The 24,296-nt window shown below is 39.6% G+C and overlaps 1 protein-coding gene across 2 annotated transcripts in view; it reads right to left on the bottom strand.

Moving 5' to 3' along the window:
• rbms3 (RNA binding motif, single stranded interacting protein) overlaps positions 1–24,296 on the bottom strand; it is a 173,011-nt gene that overhangs the window by 99,719 nt on the left and 48,996 nt on the right. For both annotated transcript variants that reach the window (XM_079837720.1, XM_079837721.1), the window contains exons 3-4: positions 8,985–9,043; positions 2,858–2,949 (exon numbers count right to left, since the gene is read on the bottom strand). In XM_079837720.1, coding sequence (XP_079693846.1) covers positions 2,858–2,949; positions 8,985–9,043 — 151 coding nt within the window. The remainder of the gene's footprint in view (positions 1–2,857; positions 2,950–8,984; positions 9,044–24,296) is intronic.

Below are 24,296 nucleotides of genomic sequence, written 5' to 3'. Positions count from 1 at the left end.
GTCATTATTATTATTATTATTATTATTATTATTTATTTTATTATTATTTAAAAGAAGAAGAATGTCATTTTTATTATTTTGTCAGTCTGAATTATTTTCAGTCCCAGTCCGTGCAAATAAATACTAAAGTCACACAAATTAAACATTGAAGTCCATGTTGCACAAAAATAAACACTGAAGTTTATAATTACTTATTCGCACGGGATTAGTATATGCGGGGACCTCTGGTGATTTGTAATAATTGCAGAGAATGTCTGTGATCTTAATCCCGTGCGAATCGGCCATGTCTGTAATATGTAAAGTAAAAATTCCCCCGCAAATACCTACCATATTTCGCCGAACACCGAGGTGATAATATTAGTCCCGTGCGAATCGGCATCTATTTGGCCGGGATTAGGCAGATCGTATATAATTTTTGCAAGGTTTTTGTGTCCTGTGAGCATTTCTATCTTTATCTTTCATGAAGAATGGCGCTAGGCTGCATGTGCACCGTTATGAATTCCCGTGCGGCCGCGCGGATTATGGGCTACTACTTTCACTTTAGAATGAGCACAATTTGGGAGTAAAATGCTTGAATGGTATGTTTAATATTATTCTTAATGAAAAACACAAAAACAGAACAGTACAACGAAAACTCGCTTTAATGGGCACTTTTACATCTAGCTTTGAAACTGAATCTTCCGCCGTATATTGTTATTATATTGCTTATTTACGTTTTTAATTGCGTCTGTTCTCTAACTGAACGAAATTATTTGTATTACTATAAAACAATCAAAATGATATCGATACGACTGTTTATAATTTCATACAGCTATATAACGAAAAAACATTTTCAAGCAACATCATATCCGGGAGATAAGTCAGTAAATTCGAGTAAAATCACAGCTTATCCCGTGCGAATGCGGCACGCAAAATTCAGATGTGGGGGAGTAATTTCTAAATCACACGAGGTCCCCAGATAATAGCCTACTTATCCCGTGCGAATAGGGCTTTATTTGTTGTTGTTGTTGTTGTTTTTTGTTTTTTTTACAGTGGGTCATAATATAGCATATCTTTGTCAGTGCGTTTTGTGGTGTTAGGAATTGTTTTTCTGCGCATTTTTGCACTAACTCAAAACGTGCGTACACCACCTCCTGAGCTGGCGTAGGATTTGAGCGTGCCGTACGCCAACGTCCATATTGATAAATCTCAAAGTCAACGTGGTTTTGGGTGTGCGCCAGGTGTACGCTGGAAATTTGGTGTACGCACTTTTGATAAATGAGGGCCAGTGTGTGTGTGTATGTGTGTTTGTGTCTGTGATGGGTAGGTTTAGGGGTAGGAGCAGTGTAGGGGGATAGAATGAAACGGCGTTGATAAACACGCTAAAAAGCCATTATGCGTCTTGATAGCACGCCAAAATGGCATAGCGAATTGGCGTGTCATACATACGCTATTTCATGAGATCAGTCTGTTAAATAAGTAGTTCACTTCAGAATTAACTCACCCCAACGTCATTCAAGATGTTCATGTCTTTCTTTCTTTAGTCGAAAAGAAATGAAGGTTTTTGAGGAAAACATTCCAAGATTTTTCTCTATATAGTGGACTTCAATAGGGTAAAACAGTTTGAAGGTCCAAATTGCAGTTTCAATGCAGCTTCAAAGGTCTCTACACGATCCCAGACAAGAGATAAGGGTCTTATCTAGCGAAACGATCGGTTTCTTTATACAAATGTATATACTTTTTAACCACAGTCCTCTTCTTTCTCTGATCTGCGATGTGCCACGTATTACGTTATCATGTTGGAGAGGTCCCGCATCACATAGGCGGAATGTTTTCCTCAAAAACCTTAATTTCTTTTCAATTGAAGAAAGACATGAACATCTTGAATGTCGTGGGGGTGAGTAAATTATCAGCAAATTGAATTCTGAAGTGAACAACTTCAACAAAGGCTGTTGATTGAGCTTAATTGAAATGATAAATTCTATTACTCTGACCACAGGAAACATGCAAACTAAAACTATCTCTCTCTCTCTCTCTCTCTCTCTCTCTCTCTCTCTCTCTCTCTCTCTCTCTCTTTCACTCCCCGCTCCCTTTCCTCCTCTCTGTAAGATGACCTGTCTGTTTCATACGAGGCCTGCTGCGTTGCAGAGAGCTCTGACAGGCATGCATTTAAATGGGATTTCAGATACACAAACCATCTGCATCCTGACAGGCCGCAAGCTTATGAATATTAGAGGACAGATGCTTTAAACAACTGTGCGTGCATCTGAATGCACAGACTGGACATCAAACTACATGAGTCCATTTCCAGCAGTTCCAGAGAATCATACGTATACTTATTCACCACCACAGCTGTCATCATCAACATATTCTCTATAATCATTATCACCATCAGTGACATCATAATCAGAAATATAGTAGCAACATACATGGTATCCTCATTTCTTTCTGCTGATTTTTTTTTTTAAACCAGCCTATGGTGGTTAACTGGTCTTAGCTGATTGGTCTAGTTGGTCTGCCAGTCTCGTCTAACTGTTGTTTATCTAATTTAGCTGGGTTCCCAGCCTGAAAACCCCTTTAAAACCATCAAACCAGACAATAAAAATCAGTCTGTAGAGGGTGGGAGACCAGGTAACCACCTTAGGCTGGTTTACAATGTTTCTTTTTTTCATCATTTAGTTTTCTCTCATTATTACTCATCAACAGTCTTTTCCTCATGAACAAAATATATGGGACTGTGATCCCATATATATGAATATGAATATATGGGACTATTGTCGTTTCACACAATATTTCTCTTTCTGCTGGGAAAAAAGACTTGACGCTAGAAAGACGCCACTGCGCACCTGGTTTAGACACGGTGTAAAGCCTAGCTTACCTTTGCCATCTGTGCCTGCACGCCACTGGCCTTCAGGGACGCTACAGCTTTCTGCGCCGCCGCTGGACTGTCGAAATCCACAAAGCCATATCCTACACACACACATGTACAGAGTAAGAGTGAGATAAAGAGTTATTTATACACATTATACACACAACATACATATCTTAGTGTTTTTGCCAAAAACTGAAGAATTCTTTATCAGACATTAATCAGACTTTATCAGACACATTTATCAGATTCAAAATGTATGGGTCAAAACAAGGCCGCTCTGTTGTTTGTCTTATCATGCTGATCGTGGCGACACAAGAGAGTCTGCATGTTTGAGCACAGCCGCTTGTGTCTGTGTGTCTGCTTGGGGAGACAGGAAACGGCCATTTTGTTCAAGGCTCATGCTTGTCAACTATTTCCTCAGTAACAGGACAGAGAAGGATTCAGCCTGACCTCACCCCTGCTGGAAAATCCAGCTTAAAGGAAGAGTTCGGCCAAAAATGAACATTCTATTATTATGTAGCCTACTCACCCTTATTTCATTCCAAATTCATATGATTTTCTTTGTGGAAAGCAAACGGCACATTTTTGACATATATTCTATACTGGCCACCCTTTTAGATATAATAAGAGACAAAACTATAATTCATGCATTATATTCCAAGTCTTCAAAGTCATACGATAACTTTGTGGGATGAACAGATCAAAATGTAAGCAGTTAATCACTGCTCTTATTGCAACGTTCATGAGAGTTCTTGGGAGAAGTAGCGGAAAACAATTCATGAACAAAAAATTGAGTTTTGATTTTTCAATGAATTGGTTGATCCAGTTCACAAAACTGGACTAAATAGTTGTGTCCCAAATGAATAACTATACACTATGCACTTATACACTATGTACTCAACCATGTAGTGTAAGAATTTTATAAGGTTATTTTGTCATTTAACATCGAAGTCTGCTGTTAGGTAAATAAAGCTGCGATAGCTGAGTGCAGCGTCCAATATTCCACACTTCGTTTTTTCGGTTAATTAAGTGCATCATGCGGATATTTAAAGTGCACTTTTTCCATTTGGATTTTTCAGTGTGAACACACTACTCGCACTATTTATACTACAAAATGGCATAGAACAGCGCACAAGTATTCAAATTATGATGCACCTAATGATTTGTTCTATAGTAGGACTGTTAAAAGATTAAAATAATTAAAATATATCTTTAAATATATATCTCTAATAAATATATCTTTTTTTGGCAATTTACAGCTTCACACACACACACACACACACACACACACACACACACACACACACACACACACACATACACACACACACACACACACACACACACACACACACACACACACACACACACACACACACACACACACACACACACACACACACACACACACACACACACACACACACACACACACACTCACACACATAATGTAATGTGGTTATTAGGTGGACATTGATCAGGAGTTTGGGGCCCACTAGGGGGCCTCAGCAAACTAAATACTAAAATATTTAAATTAATTTACAAAAAAACAAAAATACACACATGTTTTTTATTTCTGTTTTCCCCTCAATGGCTATTGTTTTCATTGAAGAACTCTTGAAGCTACTGGAATGACAAAATGACTCATGGTTATTTGATTTAATATAAAATACTATTAAAGGGCCTTTGAAAATTGTGTTGGACAATGGGGAGTCAAAAAGTTTGAGAACCATTATACACACACACACACACACACACACACACACACACACACACACACACACACACACACACACACACACACACACACACACACACACACACACACACACACACACACACACACACACACACACACACACACACACACACAGAGGTATACATAGATAAGGCATTTGATTATGATCACTGACAGGTGAAGAGAGTAACACTGATTATCTCTTCATTCCGGCACCTTTTAGTGGGTGGGATATATTAGGCACCAAGTGAACATTTTGCCCTCAAAGTTGATGTGTTAGAAGCAGGAAAAATGGGCAAGCTTAAGGATTTGAGCGAGTTTGACAAGGGCCAAATTGTGATAGCTAGACGCATCAGAGCAACTGCAAAACTGCAGCTTTTGTTGGGTGTTCCCGGTCTGCAGTGGTCAATATTTATCAAAAGTGGTCCAAGGAAGGAACAGTGGTTAACCGACGACAGGGTCATGGCTCATTGATGCACTTGGGGAGCGAAGGCTGTCCCGTGTGGTCCGATCAAACAGACAAGTTATTGTAGCTCAAATTGCTCTAGAAGTTAATGCTGGTTCTGATAGAAAGGTGTCAGAATACTCTTGTTGCGTATGGGGCTGCATAGCCGCAGACCAGTCAGGGTGCCCATGCTGACCCCTGTCCACCGCCGAAAGCACCAACAGTGGGCACGGAGCATCAGAACTGGACCAAGGAGCAATGGAAGAAGGTGGCCTGGTCTGATGAATCACGTTTTCTTTTACATCCTGTGGATGACCGGGTGTGTGTGCGTCGCTTACCTGGGGAACACATGGCACCAGGATGCACTATGGGAAGAAAGCAAGCCGGCGGAGGCAGTGTTATGCTTTCGCCAATGTTCTGCTGGGAAACCTTGGGTCCTGCCATCCATGTGGATGTTACTTTGACACGTACCACCTACCTAAACATTGTTGCAGACCATAAACCCTTTCATGGTAACGGTATTCTTTGGTGGCTGTGGCCTCTTTCAGCAGGATAATGCACCCTGCCACAAAGCAAAAATTGTTCAGAGAAGCACAACAATGAGTTTAAGGTGTTGACTTGGCCTCCAAATTCCCCAGATCTCAATCCAATCGAGCATCTGTGGGATGTGCTGAACAAACAAGTCCGATCCATGAAGGCCCCACCTCGCAACGTACAGGACTTAAAGGATCTGCTGCTAGCATATTGGTGCCAGATACCACAGCACAGCTTCAGGGGTCTAGTGGAGTCCTTGCCTCGATGGATCAGGGCTGTTTTGGCAGCAATTAGGGACCAACACAATATCATAATGTTCATAATGTCATAATGTTATGCCTGATTGATGTGTGTGTATGTATATATATATATATATATATATATATATATATATATATATATATATATATATATATATATATATATATATATATATATATATATATATAAAATGAATAGCTGTCAAAAGTAATGCATTGATTTTGCAATTCATTGTTTTTAACGCAATTAACGCAGCATCTGTTTTTATGTCTTAAATTAGTGAAGTTCCTTTTATAATGTATGCAGTGAAGACAAATTTGAAAACAATAACTGTGTTGTGCATTTAAAAGGGAAGGTAAAAATCTGAATTTTGGCCCGACTGAGCCAGTAGAAAAAAAACTGTAGCATTGAGCCCTGATATATTAAGGGCACAGATAAATGTGACATTTATTACAATGGGTTTATGTGAAGATTGGTTTTAGTTCACTTAAATTAAAAGTTGTTATATATTTTTTAAAGCCCATTAAATGTTAAAATTGATCACTTTCAGTTAAACTGTAATGTTGAATGGCTATAATTAATGGCTAAAATTGAGAAAAAAAAAGATTTAAGAGAGCCATCATCGGTACTGGAATCAGTGATACTGCCCTATACCTAATATATACCATCTTTATGTTGTTTCTACATTATTTTGGAGATTAAATGTGAAATTATTACAATATTAAAAACGTATAATGCTAGTCGCGATTGATTACGGAAAAATGTGTGATTTATTAGTTTTTAATCGATTGACAGCGCCAATATATGTACACATGGTTCCTGGTCAACCAGCTAATAGCCAACTTAGACCAGCCAGAAAGCAGTTACCATGTTTTAAATCTCAGCTACTTTTCTAGTAGGGTCCATTCCGCCACCCAGCTCTTTAACCAAACATTTCTTTGGCAGCAAGAGTGAGAGAAGATCCATGACTTCCTTTACGACATATCGTAATAAAAACTGCAGTGGCGGAGGTTCTTAAAGACCCTCAGTACATTTGAGGCACATTTGAGGCAGTGTGTCTTCATTCGGCAGAGGCATTCTCACCATAAGCCTCTCTAAACTCTAAACACACACACTCTCAAAGCCTGACTGACATTCGAAACCACAGATGGCAGAGCACAGAGCTTTGGAGAGCCCGCGAATGGTTCAAGCCAACAGCTCTATATGCCAGACATATGCGTTCATTTACGCACACACGCACACCTTACATATAGAACAACACGCCATCCGCTTTGAAGCCTCCCGGTAAACATGGATGTGAGAAGGAGGGAGAAAGATCTCTACAGCAGAGAACAGAGCCATCCAGATGTTCCAAAGACTGCAGATGTTTCATAAGCCTAAGAAAACAGTGCGTGTGTGTGAAAAAGGATTTCCAGTAGACTGTTCTTGATCCAGAGAGAGGAACACTTCTGGTTTAAGAGATGGCTGCGAGCATTCCTGAGGTCACTGACCAAGAGAGCTAAACATCAGCCATCAGGAAGTGGGCTGAGCAAGAGGTTTCAAGTTGAAGAATGCAGGGATCAATTTCTATTAACAATGTGACGCCCAGAACCGGAAACGGCCTGAAAAGGAGCTCGATAAAGAGGTGAAAAAGATAAAAAGCGTCTGTTTGTGTGTAGACATCACGCAGATGATGGTTTTGGCTGGAAGTGTTTTGGAAGCTTTACGTAATTAAATCCATAAATACAAATGAGCCTCAAATGAGTGGCCCTATTCTCTTTTTTTCTTTTCTTTTTCCTCTCCGTATTTTCCCCTTGGATATCAAAACTGTGAAAAAAAGCCTTGCACAATATCTTCTTCCTCTGCACATAATTCCAATTAGAAAAGGAAAGCGAGATAGTGAAAGAGAGAGCTTGTTGGCGTGCTGGTGTGTTGTACAACATGCAAATATTTACGCTCACTCGTTTAATGAGAGGCTCGTGATTGAGTCAAAGAGAAAATCAAACACACCCTCAACGTTGCCCGCAAACCCCCACCACCGTCACCCTCTCCATCTGTCATTAAGGATAAGGGGGGAAAAACAGCTGTCTAAAACTGAAAATGTCTTTTTTTGCACAAACAAGTTCGTAATTACAGAGTCTAGTTGCGTAATGCAAAACACACAAAGTAAACATGCCTTTAAACGTGTGTTTAACGGACGGCCAACAATCCATGTAAGAAGAGAGATTAAAATGTTACGGGGCTTGATAACTTACGAATGATCTTCAGAAGGAAACAGACCGAACAAACTTGATTGTAAACAAATCTCGATGGTTTACTCTATCATATGGAATTCATCTACGGCAGATAGGCCTGTAATTGCAATTAATCAACATATCTTTGAAATGAATACTGCATATCCTGTGCAAAGAAAAAAGAATGGCGTAGAAGCAAGCAGACGAAACATAAGTAGATTCAGCAAAGCCGTGAATGAAACGAATCCATCTTTTTGTTCGTTTCCTGTCTGATATCCTTGGCTCCCATAAGTCCTGGCTGGAAGCCCATCAGGGTGGAGAAGCCTGGCAGAGTAGGAGGGCAGTTAACTCCAGGAAGTGGAAGTCCTCTAAAGCCTGGAGTGGTTTCCTCTGCTTCCCAAACACCCCCTCCCTCCCCTTCCCATGTGGGCATTAATACTCATTTTCGGACATATTAGATGTGCCTTCAGAGAGAAAGCATGATAAAGAGACGTATACGTACACACAAAACAGGAGAAAAATCTGCAGGAGCCAGTTTGGCAGATTGTGTAGGAAGCCAGGCTGTTTATTTACAGCACTGGCTGAGTGTTTCCTGAAAAGAGGCTGTCTGCTAAGTCATCAATTTCAGCCGGACGCTTCCTTCGCCCCTATGGCTATTTTTAAACCCCCACGACTAGGCCCGGACTTTTCAAATCAACACAGGAGGAACCCTGTGCTTTTCCTTGCCGCGGCTAACCCTGTTAGTCACGCTAACGTCTTATCCGGTTGTAAAGACTTCACCCACAATCACGCTAACACGTTTCTGCCTCTAAAGATCATCCAGACAATCTCCCGACTAATCAGAGTCTTTTTATGAGGATTATTATTGATTATTTTAAGTGAGACTGTGAAGGCTCTGTGAGCTTGTTTTTAATGCAAACCGATATTGACTGCGGTACTCACCTTTGCACTGGTTGGTGTTTTTGTCCAGGATTGCCTTCGTTGACACTATTTTTCCATACCTGCAAAGGACAAAGAGAACAACAGGGTCAGCTCAAATGAAAGATAGCAAGATCAACTACATTTCAATGTATTACATGAAACGTGGGCAAAACTCTGGCATACTAACAGTGTCTAATCATTTTAGAGTCATTTTGATTTCCACCATCTTAAATGATGTGTTGTGTTTGATTACATCCTGGTGGAAATGATTTCATTTTTAACCATTTTAGAACAAAATAGATTCCTCTTGCCAATGTTAATTTTATAGTTATCATTTTATCCATTCTAAATACAGACTATTGAATAATATTTCACACTTTTGCATAATTTGACAAAACATCAGCATGATTGGAAATTACAAAATTAAAATATGAAAGGCCATCATAAAAATATGTGACCCTTGACCACAAAACCAGTCCTAAGGGTAATTTTTTTTTAAATGTATACATCTTCTTTCCATTGATGTATGGTTTGTTAAGATAGGACTATATTTGGCCGAGATTCAACTGTTTTAAAATCTGGAATCTAAGTCTAAATATTAAGAAAATCGCCTTTAAAGTTGTCCAAATGAAGTACTCAGCAATGCATATTACTACTAATAATAATTTTTTTATATATTTACATTAAGAAATTTACAAAATATCTTCATGGAATATGATCTTTACTTAATATCCTAGTGATTTTTGTCATAAAAGAAAAATCGATAATTTTGTACGATATGTACTATAATTGACAATAGCCGAGTGTAATGGAGGCAGGGACAATTTCAATCGATTGTAAAAAAAAAAAAGTGAGGTGGGTTTAAGCAGATGAAATGATTGGAGAAGTCAAGCATTCGTAACCAGAAAGTCTGATCAAAATAAAAATGAAACATACATGGATGAATCATTCACAATAAGATCAATAGCATGCGTTTATAAATTGATTTTCATAATGGTCCTAGACCGTTTTAAAGTGACCTTCAATTAAAGTTAAAATTTGTTAGTTAATAAAAGTCAACCCCTGGGACATACAAGATAAAAATCCCAAGTGTAAGATTTGCTCTGAACTTAATTAAAAAGTTTGAACCTAACTCAAAGAGTACGTTTAATAAGATTTAGCTTAGCTTCATTAAAAACCTTGACGAAAGGATGTATATTGATACATCAATACATTCCTTAACAGGACACCGTAAACAAGGAGAGGTTGATTTTGGGCACAGGATGTGAGTTTCAAACCCCAGTGATTTAATTAAATGCTGGAAGCATCACAGAGCCCCAATCTACACCACACAAATCCCACCCTCGTTTTCACTTTTTCACCTCAGCTCACAGCACTGAGTACTCTAGTATTCTTGCAATAATCTTTTTATTTTTTCTCTCTCTGTCCCACAAAACCCCTATTCACATAGCGAAATCAGTCTCGTTGCAGAATCACGAAAGTGTCTGCACAACAGATGAATCTCTTTCCCCTCTGAAGTCCCTCTTTTCCCCTATTCCTCCCCTACTGCCTGCCTTCCATCCACGATGGAGGTAATAAAGTTACTTATCGCTTCCGTCTCCGCCTGAAGACTGGGAAGACTGATATGAGCGTGGCGCTCCTGATGTGACTTTTAATTAATATTTAATGTGGCTCCCACCTCCAGGTAAAAGCAGGAGACTATATTACCCACCTTTATAAGGATGGAGGCGTTTAATAAGGGAGAGATCATTTCACTGTCACCGCGAGAAGCGGCGCCCCATCGAGGCATTGTACGGCTGATGTCTGGAAAATGGCAGCTAATTCATCTCATATCCCTTAAAGCCCACAAACTGCACAGCTTTACAAAAGAAATACAAATAATTATCATAAGCCGCTGTAGAACTCTACAAGACAGAACAATTTTCGTACAAGGTATCGTGTGAATTTATCAACAAAGTCTACTGCAATTCACACCATAACACGGCGAGTAAGTGTGGGTGGATGTTTTTTGCGGAAACGGATAATCACAACTCTGGGATTGCAAAGACTCATTATCGAAACAATACTGGTTTTGTTTGAATTTTTTCATCAATACGGTTTGTCAGTAAACAAAGCTGAAGCCCTGAGGGACGAGAGCAACCACATAACAGAGAGTGGAAGACATGAAAATGAGGAGCTCTGCTGGAGAAAGCATGTAGTGGACCATTGTGAGGGAAACACATGAGAACCATTTGACTCTAACGCTTGATTTGCTGCCATTTCATCTTGCAAAACAAGTGGTTGGACAAACACAGGCGTCTCAGATGAGTGAGTGGGTCGGGGGTGGAGCTGAGAGAGGAATGTAATCAACATAACTGGCAACGTTTCCGCAAGTCAGTGCCATGCCGCGGTCATGCACACGGATGTCTCACTAACACGAAACTCACGAACAGGAAGGTTTCCTCACAAACACAAGGGTAGATTCATTCTCCCACAGCCAATAAGGGGTGCAGAGAGTTGTGTCTTGTTTTGTTTGTTTAGATGCTGATAAATGAAGCATTGAGAACTACAGAGGTGGGATAATGTTCAATGGAGAGTGTCTGTGGTTGAGATTTATAAGTTACAAAATGAAAGTCTTTGTTGAAACCTCAAAAACTTTAATGACCCCAATGCCGTACTCTCTGGTTAACGTAATGCTCTTTTGGGTTATTTGTCAGGATGACACAGCTAACATTGCAGCCAAAGGTGGAGGAGCGCACTGTGAGAACATCTGGCAAAGCGTCCTGATCACTCTCACGCTGAACAATGAACATCAGGGTAGTTTTAAGTTGACGGAGAGCAGTGATGCCGGGATGTGACGTTATTCTACACAGGTTAAACGTGCATTATGGAACATTGACGTGTATGTACTTGCTCAATAATGTGATTGTTACCCCCAAAAATCAGTGGAATACAAAACAAGATTTAGAATCTTCAAGGTCCAAATTAGTGTGGGAGCGTTATTCCATAAATGCGCCGATGGGAGTGGACGATTCTGCACGTGATCTACTGATGAAGCGCAAATTAATGAACACAGATGCTGCCGATCATTTCCATAATGACCAACGTAATCTACCCGTTAGCATCTGGTTTAAGATTTTTGGGCGGTAAATAATGGTGCAAACACCAGTAAATTTGACAAGTGTAAATCTTAGTAAATCCCCTTGTTTGATTCATTTAAATACTCTCCTCCCATAAATTTTAAAGTCCACGCCTTTTTCACTGCATGTCTTTAGTAAATCCTGACAGTAGTTTTTTATTGCCAAAAGAGGGTTTGCGCTGGCGCACACTGTTAGTAAATCTGGCCCCATGTCTAATAGTTATAAAAAATAAAATGCGGGTGAAAAATGATAGCAGAATATTATTTTTGGCTGAACTGTACCTTTAATGTGGTCTTATTGTCATTAGCTGCCAAAGATACACCAAAGATAGCTTTACTTATTAGCCCATTGCATGCATTTCATTACAGCGTGCACATATGTGCACAAATTCTTGCTGGCATACCCTCCAGTGTTATCAGTCAAAGTCACACTACGTTTTTTTTCTTCTTCGAAACAGGATTTTTTTTATGGATTGCATTTCAGGATTATTGCTGATCAACTTAAAAACTTTCTACGGATTCTGACTTTTGATTAAGAACAAGATTCAGGTGTGTTTACTCGCTGAAAAGTTTAAGAACCGCAAGCAAGTTCCCCTCATGGAGGTCTAGAGTGCCAAGAATTTGACCTTAAATAACATCAAGCCAAAGAGCTAAATGGTTTACAGTGAGAGAAGTTGCATATGTTACAATATTAGTAAACAATCTACTTTACGATATACAGCAATATTATACTCAATAACTCAAGGACAAAAATAGCATATTACATCATGTCCCAGCCATTCCAAACACAAAGGAGCTGCAAATCACATTCATATTAACTTGACTTTTTGTTCTAATCAGCCATGTTTGACAACAGATCCAGTAGCTATGCATGACAAGGCACTTTGGTTTTATTACACTTGGTTTGCCTGGCCACAATGAGATCTCACACAAAGTCCTGCTCTATACATCTGTGTATGAAACAAATAACATATACATTCTACACAACATTTATAGTCCTAAGGTGCATAAACATAATAAAATCTTCATAATAAAATAGCACTTCCCTAAAACGTCTTTGCTTTTTGCTGATGTCATCGAAAGAAAGAAAGAAAGAAAGAAAGAAAGAAAGAAAGAAAGAAAGAAAGAAAGAAAGAAAGAAAGAAAGAAAGAGAAATTAAATGAAAATTCTAAAATCTATATACATCAATGATTTTTTTTCTAATGAAATGAATCTTAATATAGTAATTGGTTGATTGCGAAAGTATTCAAACCCCTTCATTTTTTTCACATTTTGTTATGTTGCTGCCAAAAAACAGATGTGACACCTATTCAAATAAAAAACGAAATAGTGAATAACATTGCATAAGTATTCATACCCTTTTTGGGACACTTGTGTGTGTATGCCATGGGGTCAAAATAACTGCTTGCAAAGCTCAGGTGACAAGAGTGTATCAAGACACAGATCTGCTTTAGCAATAGCCAGAGTGAAACACTCTGCTGGATTGAAGATTCACAGAAGTACATATGTAGCCTCCATAATCCTTAATGGAAGAAGTTTGGAACAACCAGGATTCTTCCTAGAGCGGGCCTCCTGACCAAACGGAGCAATCGATGGAGAAGGGCCTTGGTTAGAGTCATGACCAAGAAGCTCATGGTCATTCTGGTTGAGCTCCATGATCATATATGGAGTTAAAAGGACAAACATCATTGCCATAAAGCCAGGATCGGTGGAGAGTTTCAAGCCTCTCCTCAGTGAAGACACATTAAAACCTACTTAATATTCGCAAAAGAGCAACTAAAGGACTCTCTCAGACTATGAGAAACAATATTCTCAGTTCCAAGCATCATGTATGGAGGAAACAAGGCACTGCTCATCACCTGCACAATACCATCCCAACAGTAAATGCGGTGGTAGCAGCATCTTGCTGTGGGGGTATTTTTCAGCGGCAGGAACTAGGGGACTCGTCAAAGTAGAAGAAAAGCTTCATGCAGCAAACTATAGGAGTTAGCTTTAATGAAAATTTAGTCCAGAGCATTTAGAAACTAGGACTGAGATGAGGGTTTATCTTCCAACGCGACAATGACCCTAACCACACAGCTAAGACTGCAAGAGTGGCTAATGGACAGCTCAAACCAATTAAACATCTATGGAGAAACCTGAAAATGTCTGTCCACCGACACTCCCCATGCAACCTGACAGAACTTGAGAGGATCTGAGGAGAAGAATGGCAGAAAATCATCAAATGTAGATGTGCAAAGCTAGTCACATCATACCCAAAAAGACTTGAGGCTGTAAAGGTGATTTAACACAGAGTTTGAATACTTATGCAATGTACTTATTTCAGTTTTTCCTTTCTGATGAATTTGCAAGTTGTCACAGGTCAGTTTTTTTGCTTTGTCATTATGGTTACGGAGTGCAGATTGATGTGAAAAAAATGAAGGGGTTTGAATACTTTCGCAAGGCACTGTATATATAATAATAATTAATAAGGGTCTTTAGGGGTCAATAAAACACATGGGAATGTCAGAGTAGTTTATGGAGTTATGTGAAGTACATTTTTATGCCTCAAACCTTGGTGAAGAAAGTCACAACTATTAATATCACCAAGGCAAAACAGCTATGACAGATAGAATTGAAGAAAGAATGAAAGGAGGCAACAACGCCCATACAATAACAGATTACCAGAGAGCTTTAATTAGACTCCTGATACCACACACACCAAAACCTCCAGTGAAATACCACAGTTCAGCCAGTATGTGGGATCACAATGTTCTAACTCTGGCCATGTGGACGAAGGAACCTTCTCTCCACATTGACCAGGGCAGATCAGCTCCAAAAGAGAGGCCCACAAATGACACACACAGGATCATACACACGCCACCACCCTTTCCAACACAGCACACACTGAGCGCTTTAGTCAACCCACAAGCACACGAAATCAAAACAACATGAACACAAGAAACTGTAAACACCACATGAGGTTAACCAAAACGCCTAGAATGACTTTCAATAAAGATATGAAAATATATTTCTAGATCCACTCACGCACTTTTGAAAGATCGCGACACGGCTCATCGTGTTGTGACAGCCCAAGCTGGGAGCAGATCCCAGCTGATTTGATCACCGTCAAGACAACACGTCTTGTGTACGAAGCTTTCAGCTGCAGTGTGTGAAGTGCTAATGACAGTTCTCAAAGGGCCGTCACACACTCTGATCTGTGTTTTTATTTTCCCCAGAGCACCGGCAGCCACGGATGCCGGACTGTTTGATGTCTCGTGCCGAGAGATGTGAACCAGCATTCTTTCAACTTCTATCCAGGTGGGTGTGTAGGATCTCTTAATTGGCTACCAATGCAGCTGTCTCGTCTGACATGCCGCTCGACACTTCAGCGGCGTAAGTTACAAACATCTGATGTTTGTTTGTACACTCGCTTGCACCGTCGGAGTCAAGAAAGAGGCCCTGTGACTTTGCAAAAGGAGAATTCAGTTTCCTGAAGTGCAATGGCATTGATTTACCATATATTTTTACATATATAAAGCCTGGTTCAAACTTGATAAAAAGTACAATAATAAAAAATAAGCCAAGGCATGACTCAATATACATGTAAAATATCATGTAAAACATTGATAATGCAGCATTTGCGGTCTAATGCAAATTCCCAAAAAAAAAGTACTTTTGATTATCATTTTGAATGAATATTATAGGTAAAATGCTGCGGCAGAAATCGTACAAATACTACATTGTCAAAAAAAACGATAATAATATACTTTTGTTGTGTGCTAAAAACTTTTGTCATCACCTCAAACCCAGATTAGGTCAGAATGTGCACATTCTTGCATATTATTGCAAAGCAAACTAAAAATGTAGCATTAGACTAACACATCTCATACTTCAAGAAATGTTCTTGCCCTTCTCTCGCCAAGGACACGAAGCAAGCCAAGACTGCCACGGGTGTCCTATTATTCAGTGAGAGACGAAAGGGAGCGACGTGACTAACATTCAGTGAAGTTAGCGAACGCAAAATGCTTCTTTAAATATGGGTGCGACCAACCTACTTGCAAGTGTGCCTGTGTGAAGTTAATCTTAATTAAATCCCCTGCAATGAGTAACATGTAATCTGGTATATTGTACTAGCAAATTAGTATCCTTTATTTGGGTACCTTACATTATTAGTGCCCTTTATTTATTATTTATGGTAAATCTAGGTCTGTGTGTCCAAAACGCAACAAGAGCCGTGCTAACAGGACAAGGCTTGCATCACTTTTTTTTCTTCTTGGTACCAGGGATTGACAAGCGAATGTATCTCTCGAGGAGAGTTCAAAAAGACCTTCCTTGCTGTGCATCTCACGAGTATTCGTATGTGTTTTTATGTAGAAACCACAAGTACATTTACTGATTATTCCATAGACATTCCTGAAACTATATTGACAGCACTAAAATGTCAATTATTTAAGTGTGAACAACGTTACAGACATACAAATGTATATGAATCCTTATTTATGAATATTAAAATAGTGCCATGCCATTAATATTTTGACTCTATTGTATTCAGTTGTCATATCAATGATATTATGTATTCAGTCGCATTTATTAAATGCAGTTTAATCATCTACTTAATATTCAATACATTTTACAGAAGTGATATTAAACGTTCATTGGCTCTCGCCTGTTTCGTCACAGATTGCAACATGCCGTGTTTTGGGTGATGATCACACTTTCACAAAGTGGTTCGGGATAAGATTTTCAGAGATTAATAACTTAAATTCTGCTTTGTACCTCACATAAAACTATACAGAGAGGACTACGACTGCAACACATCGCCATTTGGACTACTTTTGGTACTGTTTTTTTTGTCATTTTTGCAATGAATAAATTATGGTGATCACACTCTGTCTGTTGTGTTTTTCTTTATTACTTTACATATTTTTATTTTTATATTTATTATGTGTAGGTTTAGCGGTAATAGTGGGAATGGCGGCTCAATATACACTATATTGCCAAAAGTTTTGGGATGCCTGCCTTTACATACACATTAACTTGAATTACATCCCATTCTTAATCCGTAGGGTTTAATATGGAGTTGGTCCACCCTTTGCAGCTTCAACTGTTCTGGGAAGGCCTTCCACAAGGTTTAGGAGTGTGTTTATGGGAATTAAACACATAAATGTGTTTCTAGAAGCGCATTTGTGAGGTCAGGCACTGATGTTGGACGAGAAGGCCTGGCAAGCAGTCTCCACTCTAAATCATCCCAAAGGTGTTCTATCGGGTTGAGGTCAGGACTCTGTGCAGGCCAGTCAAGTTCCTCCACACCAAACTCATCCATGTCTTTATGGACCTTGCTTTGTGCACTGGTGCACAGTCATGTTGGAACAGGAATGGGCCACCCCCAAACTGTTCCCACAATGTTGGGAGCATGAAATTGTCCAAAATGTCTTCATTTCATTGGAACTAAGGGGCAAAGCCCCACATCATAACTCCCCCTCCACCAAACTTTACACTTGGCACAATGCAGTCAGGCAAGTACCGTTCTCCTTGCAACTGCCGAAGCCATACTCATCCATCGGATTGCCAGACAGAGAAGTGTGATTCGTCACTCCAGAGAAAACATCTCCAGTGCTCTAGAGTCCAATGGTGCTTTACCATTGCTTTACACCACTGCATCCGACGCTTTGCATTGCACTTGGTGATGTAAGGCTTGGATGCAGCTGCTCAGCCATGGAAACCCATTCCATGAAGCTCTCTACGCACTGTTCTTGAGATAATCTGAAGGCCCCATGACGTTTGGAGGTCTGTAGTTATTGACAGAAGTTGGCGACATCTGCGCACTTTGCACCTCAGCATGCGCTGACCCCGTGGCTGAGTTGCTGTTGTTCCCAATTGCTTCCACTTTGTTATAATACCACTAACAGTTGACCGTGGAATATTTAGTAGTGAGTAAATTTCACGAATGGACTTATTGCACAGGTGGCAACCTATCTTGGTACCATGCTTGAATTCACTGAGCTCCTGAGAGCGACCCATTCTTTCACAAATGTTTGTAGAAGCAGTCTGCATGCCTAGGTGCTTGATTTTATGGAAGTGATTGGAACACAATTCAATGATTTGGAGTGGTGTCCCAATACTTTTGGCAATATAGTGTATATATTTCTTAAAGGGGGGGGGGGACACTCAGTTTCAGTCAGTCTCATGTCAATCTTGAGTACCTATAGAGTAGCATTGCATCCTGCATATCTCCGAAAAGTCTTTATTTTTATTATAATTATAAAAGGAAGATGCGCTGTTCCGAGTCTTTCCGAAAAAAGCCGAGCGGCTGGGGGCGTATCGTGTGGGCGGAGCTAAAGAATGTCGAGCGCGCGCCGCTGTTACTGTGTTGAGTGCGTCTGAAAGCTGCGTCATCCCTAAAAGCGGAAAAAAACTTTATTCGACATAAAAAATGGCTTTTAATCAGATACAGCCATACATCTATGATCCGGAATCAGACCCAGAGGCTGAAGTTGAACAGGAGCAGCAGCAAAAACGACTAGAGCAGGACATCTCTATGTGGTATAAGTTACACTAACTATATAACGTTAATATGCTTAGCGGCTTGTGTTATTTACACATTTATACTTTAATTATATCGTGTGTGTGTGTGTGTGTGTGTGTGTGTGTGTGTGGGCATGTTTTTGTGAAATATCAGGACACAAATGTGTATAATGACATGGGTATGACACAGGTATTACAAAAAGAGGGTGAAATATGAGGACGTTCCCCATGTCCTCACTTTTCAAAATGCTTATAAATCATACAGAACAAGTTTTTTTTCACAGAAAGTGAACTGCACAGTCTCCTGTGAGGGCTAGGTTTAGGGGCTGGGGCAGTGTGTGTGTGTGTGTGTGTGTGATGGGTAGGTTTAGGGGCAGGGGCAGTGTAAGGGGATAGAAAATACGGTTTGTACGGTATAAAAACCATTACGCCTATGGAATGTCCTCACATTTCACAAAAACAAACGTGTGTGTGTGTGTGTGTGTGTGTGTGTGTGTGTGTGTGTGTGTGTGTGTGTGTGTGTGTGTGTGTGTGTGTGTGTGTGTGTGTGTATGTGTGTGTGTGTGTGTGTGTGTGTTTACGCGTGGTTTGTGTAGACATGATTTGTAGTAAGCGGACTGGTTTTGAGCGTCAGGCTAGTGTTTACATAGAAAGACATGGAATAGTAGCGCATTTGAATGAAGAAGCGCGCATATTTAGTTCAACATATTTCCCCACTCTTTGTGTATTGTTGTTTGGAGTGCTTTTACAATACACAAACATACACATATAGTGGCCAGCTAAACAAATGTACACACTATACATCGCATGCTCCATTGATCAATACGTGATCATGTTTGGGCTACTTGATGGGCATAGGCAAAAACAGACATTTGAAGCAGTCTTACTCACTGCCTGCGGTTCCAACGTTGGGACCTTTATCGTTGGGACCGCTCCATCCTTCAGTATTAGGCGATCTGAAAATCCGGAAAAGCAAATTCCATCCACTTTTGCCTTAACGCGGGGTTATTTGGCTACGAGCCAGCGCTTTGATGGGCGTTGCCTATTGCTTTCACGCGCTCTCTCTCTCTCGCGCGCGCGCACGCTCTTCCGGTAGAATTGTCCGTACGGCCCATACAAGGAAATTCCGCCCTGTTGACGTCAAGCGGACCCATGATCGAAAAAAACTTTCCGAAACTTATGACTAACAGGAAGTACTAATTTTGGCAAAGAAATACTCCCATCCAGGGCCGGCCCGTGGCATAGGCGGAATAGGCAAATGCTAGGGGCGCCACTCATCCATAGGGGCGCCAAAATGTATTAATGATACTATTTTATTAATATTAATTTGAAATATTACCAAATAAAGCGCAAAAAAAACGTAACTAAGTCCCCCGCATCTTCCCGGTCCGCCTCATCAATCTCCCCCCGCCGATCTACTTGAATTGCGTCAGAAATACAACGCGCGATAAGTTTATCGTTAGGGGAATTTGTTGTGTTGCGTCGCCTCTCGCCGCATCCAACGCAGACAGGATTGCTTTCATTTTTTAGGGTGCTTGGCCGCTCGCGCCAGGTGTTGACACGGTGAAAGTTGCCTGATTATTTATGACGGATGGCCGAATTGAAGTGTCAAAAAAGACAGAAGCCCTCTGATGCAGGGAAGATAATGGATACACTGCTCTTCTTACATAGTATTTGTGTCTTTTTTCTAGTCTAAATATCTAAAAATTCTTAAATCAAGGTGCATTTACTAGATAAGTAAAATGACAGAAGATAATTTTCTTGTTTTCTTGAAAATAAAATCAAAATGATGTGAGTTTTTGCTGAAAAAAAGCTAAATTATCTGCCAATGGAGTGAGAAAAATAATCTTGTTTCTGATTGAAATCTTGTTTCTGTCCCAAACAGAAATTAGATTATTTTTCTCACCCCATTGGCAGATAATTTTGCTTGTTTTAAGCAAAAACTCACTTCATTTAGATTTTATTTTCAAGTAAACAAGAAAAATGTCTTATGTCATTTTACTTATCTAGTAAATGCACCTTGATTTAAGAGTTTTTAGATATTGGACTGGAAACAAGAAAAAGATTCTAAATAAGAAGAGTATTTTTTGCAGTGTGAAGACAGAAGTAAAGTGATGTAGGCAAATAAATGAACAGTTTATTTAATTGCATAGTAGTAAAATACTAATGTTTGGTAATTAATTCCAGTTATTTTTACCTTAAACTTTATGCAAGCAGCTGTTCTGGGTTTTCCAGAGGCCACAGCCAGTGTGATTTTGTAAAAAATAAATAATATAAAAATATCACTTTTTTTAATAGCCTAATGTTTTTACTCTGCAGTTGTGCAGTTTTAAGGGGGTTATAGCAATTTTAAAATGTATTTGCCGAAATTAGTAATGATATTTAAATACAGGTTTATTTAAAATAGCAACATTTTATGTAAAATTCACATTAAATATCAAAATTTCTCATTTGAATTCCTGGTGAAAACATGAATGCTCATAGTTTAGTGGAAGATTGCTGCCATTTACTGGAAAACAAACACTTTTGCTAGTTCTCAATGAATAGTTTGTGCATGAATGTTAGATGCACTCTTGCTCTTTGTGTTTAGGCTGTAATGTGGCATAGGTGCAATTTTTGTACAGTTTTACTATCATCAGCCTTTAAAAAATTAAAAATAATAATATCATGAACATAATGACGGGGTAGAATGGACTGGACATCATATAAAACAAAAACAACAATAAAAATATAACATCAATGCATTACAAAAATAAAACAGTACGAGTGTTTCCACAACTTAGACTGATAACGTGTAGTGCTTAACCTTGATACAAGGGGCACCAAGTCAAATCTTGCCTAGGGCAGCAAATTGGTCAGGGCCGGCCCTGCTCCCATCAAACGTCCACCTTAGCTTTTGAAACTGTGTCCATGTTTAGCATGGGAATCCAAGTCTTTAATAGGGTTGGGCATCGAGAACCGGTTCCAACTTGGAACCGTTTAAAAAATAACGATGCCATTGGAATCGTTTAGAAATTTTGTTTTCGATTCCGATCATCGGTTCCAAACGCGCAAGTTTTCGGAAGTGCTTGCCGCGCCCGTTTGTTCTGTTGCAGCCATGGAGCACAGTAAGCAGCGCTCAAAAGTGTGGCTTTATTTCACTTAAAAAAAAAAAAAAGCCTGGGTCGGCACAGTGCAACACATATGACAAACTTATTTCTTGTACGGAAGGATGCACTACAAATATGTGGTGTATAAATTAACGAGTGAAGCGTGTTTGAAATGCTGCGCAGGTCTGTCCTCCTCGTGCAACCCTGCGCTAACCAACGTTATTAAAGGGAAAGTTCACCCTGAAATGAAAATAAAGCCTTCTTTTACTTACCCTGATGTTGTCCCAGTGCCCTATGTCCTATGACATTTAAAATACTGTTCCTGCACGCGCTCCTTCCTATTATGGCAGTGAATGGCGATCAGCTAAAACATTACAAAAAATAAACAAATGTAGCCTATCACGCAACGATACAGGGAGACGCGCGCCATATGGAAAGTGTTCAGGGGGCACACTATAAGGTTTTGCGAGAAAGAAACTGTATTATTCAGTCAAAACACTGAGCTCGGCCGTTATTCTGAGCGCGCTCCTCTGTGTACACTATGAGCGTCAGCAGCCGCCGGCGCTCATGCCTACTATAATAACTCGCACTGTTGTCATTGCACCCAGGATAAGCAAACACACACACATGCACCATTTTGAGAAATCAAGCTCAATAGAAAAAAACGCGATTCTCGTCTTTTCTATAACGTATATGATAAAAAATAATACTAATAATATAACCTCCTTAAGTGAATATTGTGTACCGGTCGTCATGACAATATTGCACGAGGCTACTGCGGCTTGGAGTGCGCGCACACACAGGAACACGCGCATTTGAACAACAGCTGGGTGAGTATAAGATGGCTTTATTTTCATTTCAGGGTGAACTAACATTATCCCACCTCGTCATAATCAGGTAAGTGATTGCAGTGTAATAACAAAGCCCTTACCAAATTGCGAATTGTGGTGAACAACAATGTTACTGAAATTATTTTCCCCCCTCGTAGATAAATGTGGCTATACGCAAATTGCCCACGCTAGTAGCAGTCCTAATATGACTGCTGTTAATGTTAAACCGGGACTCGGTGTGAAACTCCATTCACCTTTGCAGCAAAGCAAGTGAAAATGCCAGCGGAGAAAGTCCCAAAACTAAAACTCATTATTGAATCAAAATACAATTTTCCTCTGTGAAATGAGCCTGTGACATGTTGTGACTCCACGCCTCAAAGAATCGGAATCGAGAATCGAAAAGAACCGTAATCGAAACTAAGAATCGGAATCGGAATCAGAATCGCTCAAATCAAAACGATGCCCAACCCTAGTCTTTAACAGTGCAAAAAGATCAGTATGCATGAAACAGCATTTCACCCCCCCTTTAATGCTATATTGTTATTATATTATATGCACATTTCTCTCCTTTACGTTTTATATTCTTTTTATATACTCTATAAAATGGTTATGTTTAGTTTTGGGGGTAGGGCTAAGGGATCAAAAATGTGTCAAAAATAGTAAAAGAGCAATTAAACAAACATCTTTATGATGTAAATGATTCATAAATATTTTACATTACAACTGTAAATACGTAATAATATTGTATGTTTCAGCATCTATCCAAACGTACAAAAGTGTACATTTTGAACCTGTAAATGTTATGTATTAATACCCTCGTATTAACAATGAGACCAGACTGTGCTGTCTCAGAAGGCACTAGACAGAACTGATATCAATAAAACAGAGTCAAATCCAGCCTAAAGGAACTTTATCCTGAGTGCTTAGGCACCTTTTGACTAAGCTTCCCACTTCCTCTTACTTTCCCACCTCAGACATATTGACAAGAGCTGTGTGATACTGAGGGAGACAGCGAGATTGAGTTTACAAAGACTTCAAGGTGGCTCTTGATGGCTAGCAGCTTTTTGGCCCTCATATGCTCTTCTGAACATACCCTGAACAGTTGAGCTTCAAGAGGTGTGGAACACTCATCTGACCTTAGGTTAGGACTGAATGCTGGAGACATGTAGCTGCTTTCAGGTTATAAAAAACAACTGCAGTTTGAAATAACTACACATATTGCAGGGAAGTCTCATAAGGGAAACATCACTACAGCGACTTTCCTGCTCTATCCTGAACCACAAAACCATTGAAGTGGGTCTAACTGCAATACGTTTTTTTTTTTCTTCATGAAACAAATTTTACATTGGGCATCAAGTACCAAAATTACAAAAATAAGCATGAAATTTACTAATATTAATAATAGTGATATAATGAACTGCTCAATGCAATAATATTAAAAATGCAGAAAGATAAAATGTATTGAAATAGAAAATAGTTATTTTAAAGGTGCACTGTGTAAATTTTAGCAGCATCTAGCGGTGAGGTTGCAAATTGCAACCGCCCACGCTCACCCATCCCTTTCGAAGCACATAGAGAATCTACGGTGGCTGTCACAGGACAAAGATGTTGTCGCCTGAGACAGCAGAGAGTAGCTAGCGGTCTGTGGAGAAGTTTGTCCATTTAGGGCTACTGTAGAAACATGGTGGCGCAAAATGGCGACTTCACTGTAAGGGGACCCGCGGTGTATGTAGATAGAAATGGCTCATTCTAAGGTAATAAAAACATAACGGTTCATTATGTAAGGTC

The sequence above is a fragment of the Gobio gobio genome (assembly GCF_949357685.1).
Source record: "Gobio gobio genome assembly, chromosome: 15".
NCBI lineage: Eukaryota > Metazoa > Chordata > Actinopteri > Cypriniformes > Gobionidae > Gobio > Gobio gobio.
This window is presented reverse-complemented; position numbering and strand designations above follow the sequence as displayed.